This window comes from Ambystoma mexicanum, chromosome 2p (assembly GCF_040938575.1).
Source record: "Ambystoma mexicanum isolate Mex_15411 chromosome 2p, UKY_AmexF1_1, whole genome shotgun sequence".
Classification (NCBI taxonomy): Eukaryota; Metazoa; Chordata; class Amphibia; order Caudata; family Ambystomatidae; genus Ambystoma; species Ambystoma mexicanum.
The window spans coordinates 1,363,007,794-1,363,025,156 of record NC_090923.1 but is presented as its reverse complement, the minus strand read 5'-3'; the positions used below and the strand labels follow the sequence as shown (position 1 = coordinate 1,363,025,156).

The window sequence follows — 17,363 nt, the reverse complement described above, 5'->3', positions numbered from 1 at the left end:
GGATCCGTCTTCCGGGTTCAGACCCTTCTCGGATGTTAGCCTCCCTCCGTCAGGTTCACTGCATCTTTTATTCACAAGATTATCTGTTTCTTTCACTAATCTTTGGGTGATGGCTTTTCACCCTTACCCCACCTCCCCCTCTTCCGGGCTGAGACCCTTTCTCGAATGTTAGCCTTCCTCTGTCGGGTTACCTACGGCTTTTATTCACAAGTCTTAATGTCCTTTTTGATAATCCACTGAACATCCCTCTGTCAGTTTCACTCCTGTCAACACAATGTTCAGTGGGACATCATGCTTCCCCTAGTTTAGCAGGAATCCCTCCGTCGGGTTCACGTTTGCCAGCCACACAGTTTCTCATTTCTCACTATGCAGGATTCATTTCCCCTTGTTTTTCAATTACTTGTCGGTCAAGGACTTAGACTGTACAGGGGGTTTTAATAGACCCCTGTATGACCACTTTGACCCTTTCCTTACAGCTCTCCTAAGGTCTGCTGGTATCAGTAGTTTCAACAATGGGGGAAAACAACCAGAGTCTCGAGTGAGCACCCATGTGGTGCCGAACCCCTCTGTAGCTAGTTTTCCCCATTAGGTGTTAAGTTCTTTGATTTTCCCTTATTTGTCATTCGCAACTTCGTTCAACACAGTTTGGCTTCTTATCAGTTTTCCTTTTGAATCACCAGCTGCGATAACCACTCGGCTTTCCTCGTCTTTGGAGTCAGGACTGCACCAATTGTAGCAAGCGCCTCTCCCTGTCCTGGTTATCCATGTAGGAGGGCTCTGCGTACTGTTGACATCTGCTGCAACACACGCTGGCTATTGACCGCGGTCTTAAGATTCCCTTCACTGAGGCTTCGTGGGTCTGGCTCGTAAAGGGCAAGGTTGTTTCCCTCCTTGTCGCCCCTTTGGTTCTAGCTGCCTTTCTCCTCAACTGCCGCCCTGGGATAGCAGTCTCGTTGTGCACTTTGCCTTGCTCGTTGTTCGGCAAGATTGTATGTAGTAACCCTGTGGGAGACTGCACCAGCTGTGTCCTCTTGGCAATAGGTAGCCCAAAGTCTGTGCTGCACAAGTTGGTAGAGCGACTGAGCCGTCAGACTTCTCAATAGGGATCAATGTGACTGTAGAGATGCAATAGAGATTCATAGTGACAAGTATTCAAATAACACTTTTATTCAAGGTTTCTTATTAAAATAATTATCAATTTAACAGTCAGTTTTAAAATAAGCTTTCTTTAGGAAAGGCAATATGCAACAATAAAATACACTTCAAAAATACACTCCTTCAGTTTCAGTTACGTAAGTAGATACCTTTTGGGATGTCACACATACTTGCTACACCCAGAGGTGACTTCAATAGCTAGGACACTGGACATTAATATATCACTTGAACACTTAAATGCAATACTGTGGAAAAAGGAAAAGGTTAGGGAAGGAAACAAGTTTAACAAGTTCTCTGAACAGGCGAGTACTTTACAATCCCCCAATGAAGTATAGGTTAAGGATTATATGTGTGGATAGAACTGCTGCGACTCGCACCCAACCGAGAAGGGATATTATTTCTCCAACAATCCAGTTTTTCTGGCACTAGGAATGCTTAATTAATTTGCAGGCACGAACCACCAATCATGTCTTCATCACTCAAACTGTTTCTTGTTTAAAAAGTCTCTTTTGGACAATTAATACACAATTTACATTGTAGAATTACTTGCTTATTTGCAACTCCATATTTTCTGGATTTCGCCAACGCACTTCTAAGGAGACCTCAATCTTCAGGACATTTGTGTGCTTTCAGGTACATCTCATATCACCAAATACCAACTAGTGTCTGGTTGTATCTGGTCAATAACTTTATGTCCAGTTTTGGAATTAGTAATTGATTAGCTCTTTCATATATGACTTTTCAGAAATTTCACGTGCTGGAATCAAGAGCCAGGGTAAGCATGGCCTTAGACCCACTGAGGGTTTATTTTCGAGACTTATTTTCATGACAAGCTGTCTATGAAATCTCTAATTACTTTGCTCACAAAGGGGCATACTTTAATTTGCATGGAACTTCATACTCAGTGACTAGTGTCCAATATAATGAAGCCTCTCACTTAAAACTATGGGGGGCTAATTTAAGCGTATTATGATTCTTTTGAGAAGTAGTAAGATACTACGCTTTATGGTTGAATTACTCCCGTGTCAGTCTCTAATTTTTTCAAATTTTTACTGTTTCTCCTTGCAATCACTTGAATCAAACTGACTGCCCCATCCTCATCAATTGTGGTATATTTTGTTCTGTTTTTTGATTATTGATACTTATTGATTTATTGTGCATTATATATCATTGTCAATAATGTATGTTTTAAACACAATGTTGATGAATCAGATTTCGTTTACAACAATGATTCAATATGTTGGTCTATCTGATATACTAACATTATGATGACTATCACGATTAGGACTATGATTATGATGATCAACAATTACAGCCTTGAAAGCGACCGAAGCATCGAAACACATGTCGGCTGTTTGCGATTTGAATTAAAACTTTACAAACTTGAGAATTTGGGACTTCTATTGATATTTTCATTGTAATATAAATAATCCTTTGTACCATAATTACGGTTTTGAGCACAAATCATTTATCCGCACATCTATCTTTTTTGTTCTTATTTCCCAACCCTGGTAGATGAGTTGGAGGATTTAGTGTGATCGCTGCCAAACATTTTTCTACGTTCAACCTTAGAACGATTTTTTAAAATTGGTCAAGAGCGCACAGGTTGCATCAATCGAATCCACCCATCGAAGTATAGGTTAACCCTTTCCCAGCAATACAAGTAACGTATGCCTGACCTATGAGGGACAGAAACACAAGGTCAAAGGGTCAGAAGAGTCTTCAGGGAGCCAGGACAGCCAATGTCAATTGAACAAAGTCTATGGGGGCTGAGACACTTCTTGTAGATACAAAGTCTTGCACATTGTTATATAGAGAGTGTAAACAAAAATCACTGTAGGGCCACAGGCTGGGAGGCTTGTAAAATGCAAAGATGCAAGCAACTCTGCAAAGGGCAGCTAATGCAAGACTCCAATGAGAGCAAGCAAGCTACAGACATTTCAAAACAGCTGGGAACGTGGCACGCCAACACTCATAACATTTAGAGAGGAAAGAAAGTGAAAAATATGCCTACCTAGACAATCGGATACATAGAACAAGAATTATAAGTACTAAGACGTAAAACCCACCAACCCTATGCTCAAATCTCTGCACACCTAACTCAAACGAGAATCCACACAACCATTTTGTCACTCGGCAAACCGCACGCACTTCACCACACTGCATCAACAAACTAACACATAAACCACACAAGGTCTCACGTCGGTCCAATATCCACACCAAAGTTCAGCGCACAGTGAAAACCAAACTGAAGCAGTCAACAGCACACCACTTTCTCACTTTCCTATTCCCTCTTCACCGGACTAACCCATTCCCGCCTTCTTGTTTGCAGATCCACCTGGGCGCCTGGGGACCAATTCCGTTGGTGACGGTGCGTGGTACAAATACCTTTAACATTATCCTCTCAAAAAGCTGTCCTGCTGCTCTGTCCTTGCTGTAGGTGAGTGACCCCCCAACCAAGCAGCCCTTTCCATCCTCGCTCTTTTCCGGCCTTTTCTCCTTTCACCGACTTCTCTCTCCCCCTGTCATTTTTTCTCTTTTCCCTCTCCCTTTCTGCTGCCCTTTTCTCCCTCCCTTTCTGCCACCATTGTTTCTCTTTTCTCCCTTTACCGACTTTTCCCCCCTCTCCCTTTCTGCCGCTATTTTTCTCCTCATGCCTACCCCTGCTTTTACCAGTTTCTCACCCCCCTCTCCCTTGGGATTGGCGGACCTCTGTCAAGGCTGCCTTAACAGCAGGATCCAAAGCAGCCTTGCCCAGGCAGCCATCGGCTAAGGACCAGAGTCAAACGGCAGCTCCCTCCTAAGCATCTCATCTCCCGTTATCCCCTCTTAGCCTCAAGATGCTGACAACCTACAGCAACAGAAAATGTGTGATGTGGGCTTGGAGCACAGCCATTACTGTACTTCATTAAAATCCCACCACTCTTATTACTATACTGACCTGCATGTAGCCTAATTATGTAAACTGGATGTTTTCTGCATCTGGCCTATTTGCATGGGTTGGCGCCTTGTTGGCACTTAGCCGATTTGTGTAGGTTAGCCTTGTTTTGCATTTGGCCTAATTATATAGGTTAGCCATATGCTCCCTGTTGCGCCCTGAGATGGGCATTGTATAACAGCTTTATTATGTTGGGTTCTGCTCCCTGAAATGGATTGTTGGGGGCAGAAATGTGCTGCACTTAACTGGTTGTCGGGCGTAGGAAATGTATCGCACGCAGGTGGACTGTTGGGGTGGAAACAGTGTTGCTCCTACCTAACCGTACTAAAAACTCACCATTCTGCACCTCAAACTCTGAAATAAACACAACCATACTCTACCGCACCACAAACCACACACCCAACAGGAAACCAAACCACACTCGATCATACATCACCTCCACAAGTCGGAAACCAACCGATAAGGCACCTACGCTCAATGACTGGTGTCTCCGAACTGAAGCTGCCAGCAGCAGAAAGCTCCCTTGATAGTCTCCCTCTCAATCCCACTAAGAAACCCCCCTAACCTCCTTCCACTGCGGATCCGCTAGAGTGCCAAGAGACCAGCAAGTGGCAACAGTGCAAGACTCATCATCATTACTCCGGCATTTGTGTTTTTTTGAAAACTCATCCAGGTCAGTGGAGAATGGTCAGTGATTAGCCTGAATTTTCAGCATTTTTGATAATATCGTAATTTGGTGACAGCCCATTTTATGGCCAAATCTTCCAATTACACAGTAGCGTAGGATTTCTCCCTGGGGAAAAGTTTCCTGCTTGCATGCAATTCAGGATGTTCAAATCCATCATACTCTTGAGAGAGAACAGTGCTGAGTCAAACCCTAGAAGCGTTGTAACAAGAACCCTTTTGTTAAAGTCTGGTATCTTAAGGATGGGATTTCTGCAAAGGATGCTTCTCAGCCCCATTAAACGTTCCTCATCTTCCTTACTTCAGACTAGATTCTGTGGTTGGGCATTGTCCAACGTATCCCGTCAGATGAGCAGCAAGAGTGGAATAGTTACGGATGAATGGTCTGTAGTAACCAGTCAACCCCAAGAAGGCACAAAGTTCTCTCTTGGTATTTTTTTTATTTTTTTATTTTTTTAATACCGCCTTCACAGTTTGGGGTTGCATCAGGCCATTTCCTACGAAACAGCCTAAATATTTTACTGCCGACTCCCCCAGATGGCATTTTTGTGGGTTGGCTTTGAGGCCCATTTTGTTCTGTGGGCTAGGATGATTTCATATAGGTGGTGCAGATGTTCCGGCCAGAGGACCACAATGTCATCTAGGTAAACTCAGCAGAAGCTTGAATATAATATTCTGTATATTAACTGCTGAAATGTAGCTGAGGCACCATGAATGTCGGATGGCACGACCTTGAAATGAAATAGGCTCTGGGGTGTCAAAAAGTTGTTTTTTTTCTCCATCTGCTGGATTCAAATGTGCTTGCCAAAATACTTTTGTTAAATCCTACCTGGATATACATTTAGCTGTGCCCAATTTTGAGCAGTTCAAAACGATCCTCAGCATCAGGTAGTTGTCGTACAAAGATCTTGAATTTAATTTCCTGAAGTCGATACAAAAAACACCAGGCTTGGCGACAAGAACTCTAGAGAAACAGCAGGGACTCTGATGGTTCAATTTAATCTGGCATAAGTATGTCCTCCATTTCTTGTTCTGTCACTTTCTTTCGGGCTTCAACAATCCTAGAAGGACTCCGATTTATGGCTTGCTCTGCGGGTGTCCCGATAAAAATGACTAAAGGTGGTAACTCTTCCCGGGTGCTCCAAAAAGACATCGGGAAAATGGTCTAACAAATCTTTAATATCGGCCTGTTGACAACTCAGGGTAAATCAAGGTATTTTCCCTATGTGCATCTGTAGGGGGGGCACCATGGTGACAGTGGTCTCACCATTATCTACTTTCCATTCCTTAAGCAAGTTTACATTATAGACTTGAATATTTTGGAGTCTCTGGTTGCAAGATGAGGTGAGATTTAATGGACACTTCTGTTCCAGGACTTTATAGTTTCAGATATAAATTCTGTGCGGAGAAACAAATAATTACATATATACATACTCCTTCAAACCACATATGCACAGGTTTTTCCCACTCTGTTGAAGTAGGTTTGAGGGAATATATTGTATACATTTGTTACTCCATACAGAATTTATATCAGGAGGGTACATTAACAGCCTCTCCCATCATCTCATGTCTGCAAACAAGATGAAGGTGAGCTTGGTCAAACATCCGGAATGTAACAAATCACTCCAGAGTGGAGTGGGACACATACATGTAAAACCCTATATCCTTATCTTATTTATAGGGCTGTCCAGAGAACGTGTAATTACAATATGGATTCTCATCCCAGCTAAACTAAAAGAAGCTGGGATATCTAGAAGACAGCCCCCTTAAGGTAGGAGGGTCAGTCCGTCTGCATAAGTTTGCCTTTTGAAATTTGAAAACAGATTAATTCTATATAAAATACGGATAGACCACCGTTGCTGTATTTTACACATCACAGGATCTCTCCTTCTGTCCTGATGAAGACCTACCATACTTTATGCACATGTACTGCTCATTCGAGACCGAAACAGTACGTCGACTGTATTTCTGGTTCTAAGTAAACACTTACACTGCAATAATTACAAGTCACAGAAGAAATTGGATCTACAACCCCTTGAATGAGGAAATGGGTCGCCAACTATGAGGAGATTTCATGTACAGCTAGCTCTATGTAAAGTGATGGATATGCAGTCATATTGCTCTGATGTATACACCTTGTTTGTATAATACTTGATACATGTCAGTTATTGGTATCCTGTATGATATGGTTTTGTGAGACGATGTGTTATATACACACGTGATTTATTAATCTTAATTTAATAAAGTGACCATTTTTCGGTACTTTGAGGTGTAGGCTGTATATATTTTCAATACAGCACCCATGGCATTCCACATTATGGGCCCTGATCATTTGTTGCTAGTTTACTTCCATTTTTGGGTCGTTTGTGAAATTGGCAATAAGGCTTCTTAATGCTACTCCCTTTTGAGCATCTATCTATTATGGTTTTTATATAGCGCCCTATCGCCCATAGGCCTCAAAGCACTAAAGAAAAAAACAAACATAAAACAGAAGCTCAGGTCAAAGAGAGGAAAGAGGGACTATTAAGTTTCTACATCAAACAAGTTTGTCTTAGGAAGTTTCTTTAAAAAATGGCTAGAGACACACTTGTTTTAATCAGAAGGGGGGTATAATTCCAGATCATAGGAGCCCAATTAACAAAATGTGTACCACCTACTTTCCAGGATTTTACGTGGTTGTTGTAGGTTATATTTATCCTTAGATCAAAGATTTCTTCGAACAGGGGCCTTAATTTATTTGCTAGATAGCTACGGGCAGTGCCGGCTAGACACTTAAAAATCGTAACAGAGCATTTGAACTTAATCCGCTGTTGGACTGGTAGCCAGTGAAGTTTTTACGGCTGCTGGCATTTTTCCTGCCAATTCAATCCAAAAACAGCCCTAACTGCACCATTCTGTGTGGTCTGCAGTTTAGTGGTATTGCTTTTGGAAGTACCCATCAGGAGACTATTGCAGTAATCCAATTTCCCACTAATTATGGCTCCTGCAATATTGGCAAGACGAAGCACCCGATAAAACAGAATATGCGAACATCGTTCGTGTACAAGATTGAAAATAAACCAATTGTAGCACATTTCACCCAGTTAAAACATTCCCACAATGATTTATTTTGGTTTATTATTCAAACGATCCCAGCACGCCCCAGAGGAGGCAACAGAGACCTACTCCTCACAAAACAGGAACAAAAATGGATTTTCAATCTGGACACCGTTAAACGGGGTCTAAACACCACAGTGGAGTGGCCCCTCTTTTTCAAGAGTCCCCTTTCTCTACAGGGCTCTTCTGTTTTCCCCTTTTTTTGCAAAAAATATCTATTGTCTACACATCATCTTAGATATCTGCATTCACAGCAACCCACATAATTGCTGATCTGACAAGTAATTTAATCAGTGCAGACCCTATATTGATTTACCGAAGAATCTGCATTTTCTTCAACAAACAATAGTGCATATACAGAAATAAGGGAGCTAGAAGGGCTCTTCCCGTTTATTTGCTGGCCGACACCCTGTTAGGGTTCTTTAAATGACATTGAGTGCCGCTCCTCCTCATCATTATACATCTGAAAATAAAAAGAGAGCACTTGGATCGTTTTGCAAAAAAGATTAAAAAAAGAGCTAAACTGCAGCAGTACTTCCATGGCCAAATATACAATCCATAATCCCTCCAGTGTATTTTACATGGTTTCGTTGTGTGTTGTAGGGTGGAACACGAGAGCCGGTAGGCTGCATGTTCCACTATTCCACAAACCACCACACTGCCATGGCCAAATACACGATCCACAATCCTTTCAGTGTACTCCACACTGTCCCTTTTTGTTTTACAGTGTAGAACACGAGAGCGGTTCCATTCCATTTCAGCTGCCTTCCATTAGCTCGGGCTCAGCTGACCACAACAGCTGAGGCGCCCGACACGCCTCCTGGTCCTGGATACGCGGAGTACCACGCCCCTTTTTTCCTCACGCGGACCCGTAGCCAACACCGACCGACGACTCTGCTTACACGGCCCACTGCAGGCTGTTATCAGTTAAGAATCGGGTGACTCTTCTATCTCTAAATGGTAATTAAAAACAGTAGTTTACACTGTATTAACTTGCCGTTACCTACCTTTCTGTAGGTCTCGCCCACTTTAACACAACCTTGGTGAAAAAGCGCCTGTCCTAAACGGACTATTCTCTACACAACATAGCGGTTACTAAGTGGACCCACCCCTATAGTTAAAAAGGTAATGAGACCATTTTGTTCATTTATATTAAGATCGTGAATATATTCTATCCTGTATATTCACTGCCTCTACTTTGTTGCTACATTTTACATCTAACAGCAATTGTTCTAACAGCGCAAACCTTGAGGCTGTATTTCAGACGTAGCATCATTCAACAATGAGCATTGAGGCCATTCCTAAAAAAAAAAAGAAATCACTACAGCATTAAATATAGGTGAGTGCACCTAGGTTTTCTAACTGACTTCCACATTTGGTGCTTCAGGTAAACACCAAACTAACAAGTGCGAAAATAGACAAAACCAACTAAAAGCCTGTTTGATTTACAGATCTGTTTTGGTTCCCAGAGATAAAAGCTTAATCTCTCCCCGGCCATTCCTTCGCTTCATCTAGTACATAGGTGAGTGTTTTGAAAAAAAACATTGAATAACCATTTCCTTGAGACACATACAGTCTCTCCCTTGGTTGTATAGCTCCCTTTGGGGAATTTTGCTCCAATTTGCCAGCTGGAGGGTTCTTACACAACACGTCTCCCTCCTGTATGTATGAAAAAGTAATCATATGCATATCTCACGGCCACTATCTATGTTGATAATGATTATGTGCACTGCCAGGGAGAGCTTTGCTCCTGCAACACGTTAAAGGGTTTTTCCTCAAATGTTGGTTATTAAGAAGTGCTCAACACTACCAAGTTGTTCTATCACTCTGGTTTCCTGTGTCCTGAAGATGGCTATACCCGCATCAACAGACAACGGTTTTGTGCATTGCCTGATTTTGAAGATGCTTTTAGCCAAAACATATGTCGACCTCCACATTTAGAAACCTAAAATCTAATAGGTTTCCTGTCTGATAGAGCTGGCTCAACCAAATAGCGCTCTACTCCCAAATGCTTGATGTTGCACTCTCAGTGCCCATAGAGTACTACTTTGCACGTACTAATCCCACTAAACTTTCAGTTTTGAAAACAATTCAACATTTGCTGTAATTTCTGTTTATATGTACTGTGTACAATGTCTTCCGCCCCCTTAAGTGGAACTTTTAGATTAATTGTTAATTTTGTCATAAAGATAAATACAATTAATGTTGTTACTATCCAGTGGTTGTTTTCTGAGGTGCTTGTGTTATATGTATTTTCATCTGCACCTCCCTGTTTCTAATCTATTGAGCGTCACTATGACACTCATACATTTTAAATAAGTGTTGCAGCGGCCTTGCTTTCCAATAACAGGAACATTATTTACCTGAGTGTGGCTGGAAGAGATAGGGTTACCACCCCTTTTGTTTGCTTTTTTCAGTCCCTTCTGATCCCCAAGGGTGGTACTCCCAAAAATCGGATCTTTCCTAATTCTTTATTAGACTCCTGCAATCAGCGCCAGGTTTTGTTCAGGTAAGTATGGTCGGATTTGCCATATAAGATTATTGTAGAAAGCACATGTGGATTTTAAGTAGGAGACAGGTTTCTTGGACGAAAGATGTGAGTCCATGAAAATACCCAAGGTCTTAACATGCTCTGAGACTTCAATGAAACTATTGATCAATCTTACATTTTAAGCTTGTCTAAGACATCTCAAAGTTCCCTTCCATACAAAATTTCAAAGTGAGAATATCCCAGAGAAGCAAGTGGAGTTTTTCTGACTGCAAACATGGCCCAGGGTATGATCACGGCCCAATTCTTTACACAAAATGGATCAAGGGTGCAAGGGATTAGAAGAGCAATAATCCACTTTCCTGGGCAAGGATCTGCAGAGCTCTTACGCAGTCAACTTGGTCTGTGCCCCCTGGTGGTCTACTTGTAAATAGATTTAGTTGCCAAAAAAAAACTTTGAGGTAAGGGGATGTGTTGAACAACTGCTTCCAGTGGAATTCGCAGGTTAATGCAGGATATTGGAAGTTTGAGTAGGAAGGTGGAAGCTGTGTTAATGAACTGGAGCCAATAAAGAAATGTATTACACCCCAATTTGGAAGGGCTTAAGCCATCCCACAGAGGAGTTTGCAGGCCGAAGGCAGTGCTGTTAATGGCCTCACAACCAGCTTTTAAAACTGTCATCCAGCCCCTACAAAATGTTGAGGCCGAATTGGCTCCTAACAATTTGCAGGAGTGCTCTCTGAAAAGCATAAGCATGTGTGTGGCAAGGACACCATTTTAGTTCCCTGCAGACTCCTTAGGTGCCACCCACATATTGATGTGGGGGTTTTATGTGTGCAGGAAAGGTTTTTAGCCCTGTGCAGTTTGCGTATTGGGACATACTCCCTTACTTTGATAGAGGGAAGCGACCCACTACACAAGGGGAGCGTGGCAGAAAATTCAGCAGGTGTTCCATGTGATACTGGTCCACTTGTTTGGGATATACAGCACACAGCCCTGGCAAGTGTCATACAGAAGAGAAACACATTAGCACGCCCTCTGCATTCCAACAAACATTTTGTCATGCAAAGTTCATTAGCCTGAGAATTTACAGTCCACAACTCTGAACCTTCTGCAACCCAGTGTTCCAGCAATTCAAGAACCAATGTTCTATAAAACATAGAATATTCCAGATAAACACATTTACTTGAAGTGTATCTGTATGTCTTCAGCTGTTCAGTTTTGGGCTCAACATTAGTCAGTTAAAGGTGCTAATTGGCATACACTAGACAGCAGCAATGCCTTAGAAACTACACTGCAGAAACCTGTGGAAGGGGAGAACAAATGAGACAACTTCTCCCCTCCGATTGCATTCACCACTTCAATCTGTAAGTTTGCATTTTTTGTATGTTCTGATGAAACACTGGTAGATATAAGTCCACCCATTACCATGTCAAACATAACGGTTTGGGATCATATGGAAACAAAACATATTTACATTCTGAAACGTACACAGGAACACTTAAGATGGTCAAGTGGAAAAGCTGATATTACAACAGAGGCCCAACAATTTAGCCACATAAAATCACTCATAGGAGAAACTGAGAAATGTATGGAAAGAATTCCAACGGCTTATATAGAATGGCTTGGTGGCAGAAATTGATGCGGAAAGAGTTGTGGAGGGTGAAAGTTATCCGGTTAATTCAATGTTAGTGACTCTTCATTAAAACTTTCATTGTAGAAAATGGCGTGGGTCTGATGACCTGAATACAAAATCATTACAGGGACATAGGCACTTAGCTCACACAGCACTATCACTCAAGGTGCCGCACACAAGAGATGGAAATGTCACAAATACTGAGAACATGGATGTCACATGAGCAAGAAGTTGAAAACTTGCCAGCTGCGCGCGCAATCCTATTACGGTCGCTAACTCGCTACGTGTAGAAAGAATACCTGCTTTCCTCAATCGACTTATCTGAGAGCCCGACACGGCCATGTAGTCCGAATCGGTGATAACACGGACCCTCACGCCTCGTTGGTGGAGCAATAACACGGCCCTGCCCAGATGCAGGCTAGAGAATGAGAAAATGCAGAGTTCGAGTGTGTGCCGGGCCGATAACAAGTGCTGAAGCAACCTGTTCAGGGAGCTTTCTACGTGGGGCAGCTTACAGGTACAAGGCAGGGATCTGCTGGGGTGCAGCTCGGCTTCGGTGCAGGTCACCTGCGCGGGAAAAAACAGCACCTCACGCAAGGGCTTCCGTCTATGACGTCGAAGCAGGTGGATAATGCCCTCAACGCTTAGCGCGACCGCCAAAGCGGCGAGGCCTAGAAACTTCCACGTGTAAAAGAACGCCATGACAAACGGCGCATTAAATAAAGGAGCGTGATCGGTGGCAGTTTGCTGCGCACGCTCAGAGCTGGGTGGGCGGAGTCAGTGGCTGAGGTGTAGACCGGACAGTACAAGGTAACAAAGAACTAGTCGCCCAACTTTCTATACCTGACACCACAAATTGAGGCAGCAGCTGCTTCAGTTTGTGGTGGCAACTTTCTGGTTGATTATATGAAACTAAAAGCCACACCACTGACTATGGAGTAGGACACAGACAGCGTGGGTGTTAAGAGTACGTTACGTCTTCTGCCTTCCAAGATAAGAAAGGATGTTCAACTTTAGTACATCATTTTGCGGACCAATGACGTCATTGATTCATTCACCATCGGCCTACCCACAATTTGTTATTTTAGATTTTGGTGAGCGACTATTAACTCCCAAACACCAGCTGAACTCCAATGCTAATTGTCGTTGCATACACATACTTTCCAACATTCTGTGACCAAAAAGATGTAGGATTTTTCAAGTTTGAAAAATAACAATTTCCATAACAACGACATCACAGGAAAATACAAAACATACACACAGCACAACATGGAAAGATGTTGAAATGTTAAAAATGTATAATTCTGAATGGTACCACCAAATTGTCTGCAGATGCTGTGTGATGGTGTTATACTCTGCTACTTGCTTTCACTGGTGGTTCACCTAAGGGTTGCCCCAGCAAGAGTGCAGGACAGAGCCAAGTAGCTGTCATGTCAGTAGATTTTCTTCGGAGTGCAATCAAAGTAATCACCTACCAGTTCATTGTATAGACAGACTAATGTGTTGCATGCCTTGTCCTGGAGCCTGCCTTAGAGTCATATAAATTACTTGCCACTGTAAAAAGCAGTAGGATCTGTCACTGGAATCTGTAGGGGTTAGGACTGATTCAAAAGCAGTAGCCTACTGCCTAAAGCTGTAGGGTTGGCAAGTATGCATACATGCCAACATTCTAAAGCACTTGCCACTGAAGAAGGCCAGAAAAAGGCCCTGTTTGCCCCTGTTCGCCACAGGAGCCAAGACCAGTCCAGGTGAGCCTCCCTCCCCTAGACTGCCTGTACACGCTCAAATTGCTTGCAGCTTCCTAAACCCTTTCAACTCTCTCCTGAAGCCCCTTCCAATCACATACTGCGTCACCAGAGGCTATCTGCCTTTTACTCACATAAGCGGGCAACGTGTCTCTACGCTACTCCGCCTCGCATTGCCCATTACTCTTACGTCAGTTCTCCCTCAAGGATTTCCCAAACAGCCGCGGCTCCTGGCGATACTGCCTAGTGCCTCTCACTACGAACACCTAATCCCTGGTCCTTTGCATTATAGTTATCAAACTTCTCGTACTGGTCGAACATTTCTGATCTTTTGAACCTCACATGGTTCAGTTTAGACAAAATACTGTACTCACTGCATTATCTGCATGCACTGCTGCCGTTTCATTCATTGTCTCAACTTCTTACATATGACTACACTGTAAATACTGTAATGCGACCTGTGCCCTACTTTCACATAATTTTATTTGAAATGCATTGTTTCTCCACAAGTGGATATTTTTCTTCCTTACCATAACTGCAATATCCGTTGGCACTAACCTGGTGAAATGTAAAGTGTCTTATGCTGACTTATCCATAGCTGATACACCTAGCATATTGTTATCATCCTTTGATAATTGGCTTCTGTTTGGTATCGTACTCTCAGCCCTACCAGCCACCTTTGTATCTTATTGTGCTACATGATGCATTATTTAATCAACAGTGATACCAACTTCCCTTGACAGTATGAATACCTGTTGTCTTCCACTAATTGCAAGGTGCGAACCCCTCTGTATCTGACGTGATTTGTTACTATCGGCCATTTTTCCTACCCATCTTGGCCTACAATGCTGCGACTGCAACACCACTGCCCCCTACTACCAGCATTATGCACTTTCTCAACTTTCTGTTGTTAAAATTACTGTACGCCTCATTGGCTGCTGGTTCACAAGTGAATGTACCAGCCCTAAACTACCGTGACTACCTCAGGACTGACTTAACTACTAAGGACATCAAATCCTCTACAGTAACCAAACCTCTCACACTTTGCCTTCAGCTGAGATGTGGCCTTCTCCCTCTAACTATCCAATGCCTTAGTTCCCTACCATCCTTGAACCCCACTACCCAGCCAGGACAAGCCATCAGCATGGGCTTTAATTACGTGCCACCTACCATCACAAAGACTCACTACCCTATCAGCAAAACTAATCTTCCATGCCCTTCTATAGCCAGAAATTTGAGACTTCGGGCTAGACTAACTAAACTCCATGAACCGCCATACAACTCCCTTATTAAAACGAACCCCTCTACTATGGGAAATAACATCAAAACCAAAACCTATGACAGAAATAGAAAATCTGACCTACCCTCCTCTCCAGGCTCATTCCACAAAATATGCCAGGATAAACTGCATGTTGCGACTAATGACATTAACCTTCCGCATATCAAGTGCGCCCTAATTAACACCAGATCCGTAGTGGCGCACCCTACAGAAAATGCGGATCTGATTACAGTTGACAATCTCGACTTCCCTGATGTAACAGAGTCATGGCTGCACGCTGCTGCAGGCCCCGCACTTCTGCTAGCAATACCTGACAACTATGAAATCTTAAGAGCAGACAGAGCTGATTCTAGAGTCGGAGGCATTGCTCTCATTGCCAAATCTGACCTATCCATGAGAATAGCCCCTTCTCCTGTTGTTAGCTCTTGTGAACTACTCACAGTTAAATGACCAACCACCAATTCTGGCACCTTAACAATATACTTAATATACAGACCACCAGGTCCGATTGGGTCATTCGACGAAGACCTCTCTGCAATCCTTTCCAATAACACTAAATTGACCTCCCAAATTCTCCCGTTAGGAGATCTTAACCTAGGTTTTAATGATCTTAACGACCATCACGCCTTAGCAATCTCCAATGTACTAACAGAATTGGGGTTCACTAAAGAGTGACCCAGGCCACTCACGATAAAGGGAGAACTCTTGATTGGGTAGCAGACCTCAATTGCGCAACATCTATCACATCAATCATACCCCAAACTTGGACAGATCACTTCCTGATCTCATTTAGCCTGTCAGCCAACTCCTCCAGCCACAAGGTTAATCAAATTGCACCACCACTCCCTACGAGGAACAAAATGAACATTACCGCAGATAAGCTTATTCCACTCATCATGCCTACACTCAACTTACTGCCAAACTCAACTAGTACAGATAACCTAGTAGATGCCTATAACGCCACTATGACCAATGCCCTAGACACTATTGCTCTACTTAAGATGCAGAAAAGCAAACCCAAAGCTCATCTGAACTCATGGTTCACCCCCCACCTAAAAACTTTGAGAGCGGAAAAAAGTGTCATGATGCCTACCTCTAAGGAGCCAGGTCGGGCCCAGCAACCCCAGAGGCAGACATCATTTTCCCCAGGGAAGTCTCAGCGGGCCCAAGTCGGGGCCCTTTGGACTCAGTCCTGGCGCCTTAGGCGCCAGTCTCATAGCGGACCCCAGTCCTGGCGCCTTAGGCGCCAGGCTCATAGAAGAAGATATGTGTTTAAGTGCTTGGGTGCACACTTACCTGATGCAGACCTTGCTGCTTCATCCAGGCCCTCTTGAGGCCGGAATGGGACTACTTAACCTGTAGGACTACTTCACCACCCGGGTGTGGTCGAGGAAGGATACATACCTGATTGGTGGAAGGATACATACCAGGAACTTCTTCCAAGGCTATTTAAACCCCACCCGAACAGCCACACATGCTTCGCGTTGTTCTGCACCTAGCAGCTGGACGCTCACCGTGTCAGCTCCTGCATCCTGACTTCAGCCACGCCTTCCAGCACCCTGGAACACCTGCAAGGGGAGAAAGGAAGAGAATAGGAGAAGAAAAGCCCTTACCTGCTAAATCTGCATCCCGGAGTCATTTCTCCAACGGCCCTGAAAAGGAAGGCATCATTTTAAAGGCATTTCGTTTCGATCGCTGCAGCGCTGCATTTTACTCACCTTTGCAAGGCGCTTCCATCTTCAGCAGCGATCTTCCGGATTCGGCTACGCCCCGGCGCCTAGAGGAAAAAAGACAAGAACAAAGGTGAGAGGGAGAAAAGGAATAAGGAAAGCTCAGTTTCCTTTTAAGTCTTACCTGTTGGATTATTCCCACTGCATTTCGGGTCCTGCCGCTTCTTGGCATCTCCGGACCCCGGGCCCTATGGGGAAAAAAGACAAAGACATTGAATGAGCGAATGCAAAGACATTATTATTGCGCTCATCCAGAACTGTTTCACTTCGGGTCGGCGCCATATCTCCGGCACTCCGAACTCCGGCCCCTAAGGGGAAAAAGACATAAGCATTAGCGCTTGCTGCAATTAGACAACGAACATTATTATTAAGCTTGAACTTTTGAACAGAACTTTTACAGCGCCTTACCTGAACAGCCAAGCTTACCTGAACTCCCATCAATCCTCAATCCAGTGAAGTAACTGGGTTTCAACGCGCCCCTGCATCAGAAGCAGGATGGAGAGCTCATCCTTCCAAATCCTAAGGTGAGGTTTCACGGGGAATCGTGGAGGAGGTATCGTGGAGGGTTGGAAGGGAGTGGGAGGCTTGAGCATTGTTCCACAGTTGGTAATA

At 43.5% G+C, this 17,363-nt stretch overlaps 1 protein-coding gene across 1 annotated transcript in view; it reads right to left on the bottom strand.

Annotated features, from left to right (window-relative positions):
* Positions 1–12,428, bottom strand: part of PLD6 (phospholipase D family member 6) — a 124,241-nt gene extending 111,813 nt beyond the window's left edge. Inside the window, exon 1 of the mRNA XM_069645738.1 lies at positions 12,297–12,428. Within this exon, the coding sequence (XP_069501839.1) occupies positions 12,297–12,339 (43 nt within the window). The 5' untranslated portion in view covers positions 12,340–12,428. The remainder of the gene's footprint in view (positions 1–12,296) is intronic.
* Positions 12,429–17,363: the final 4,935 nt, after the last annotated feature.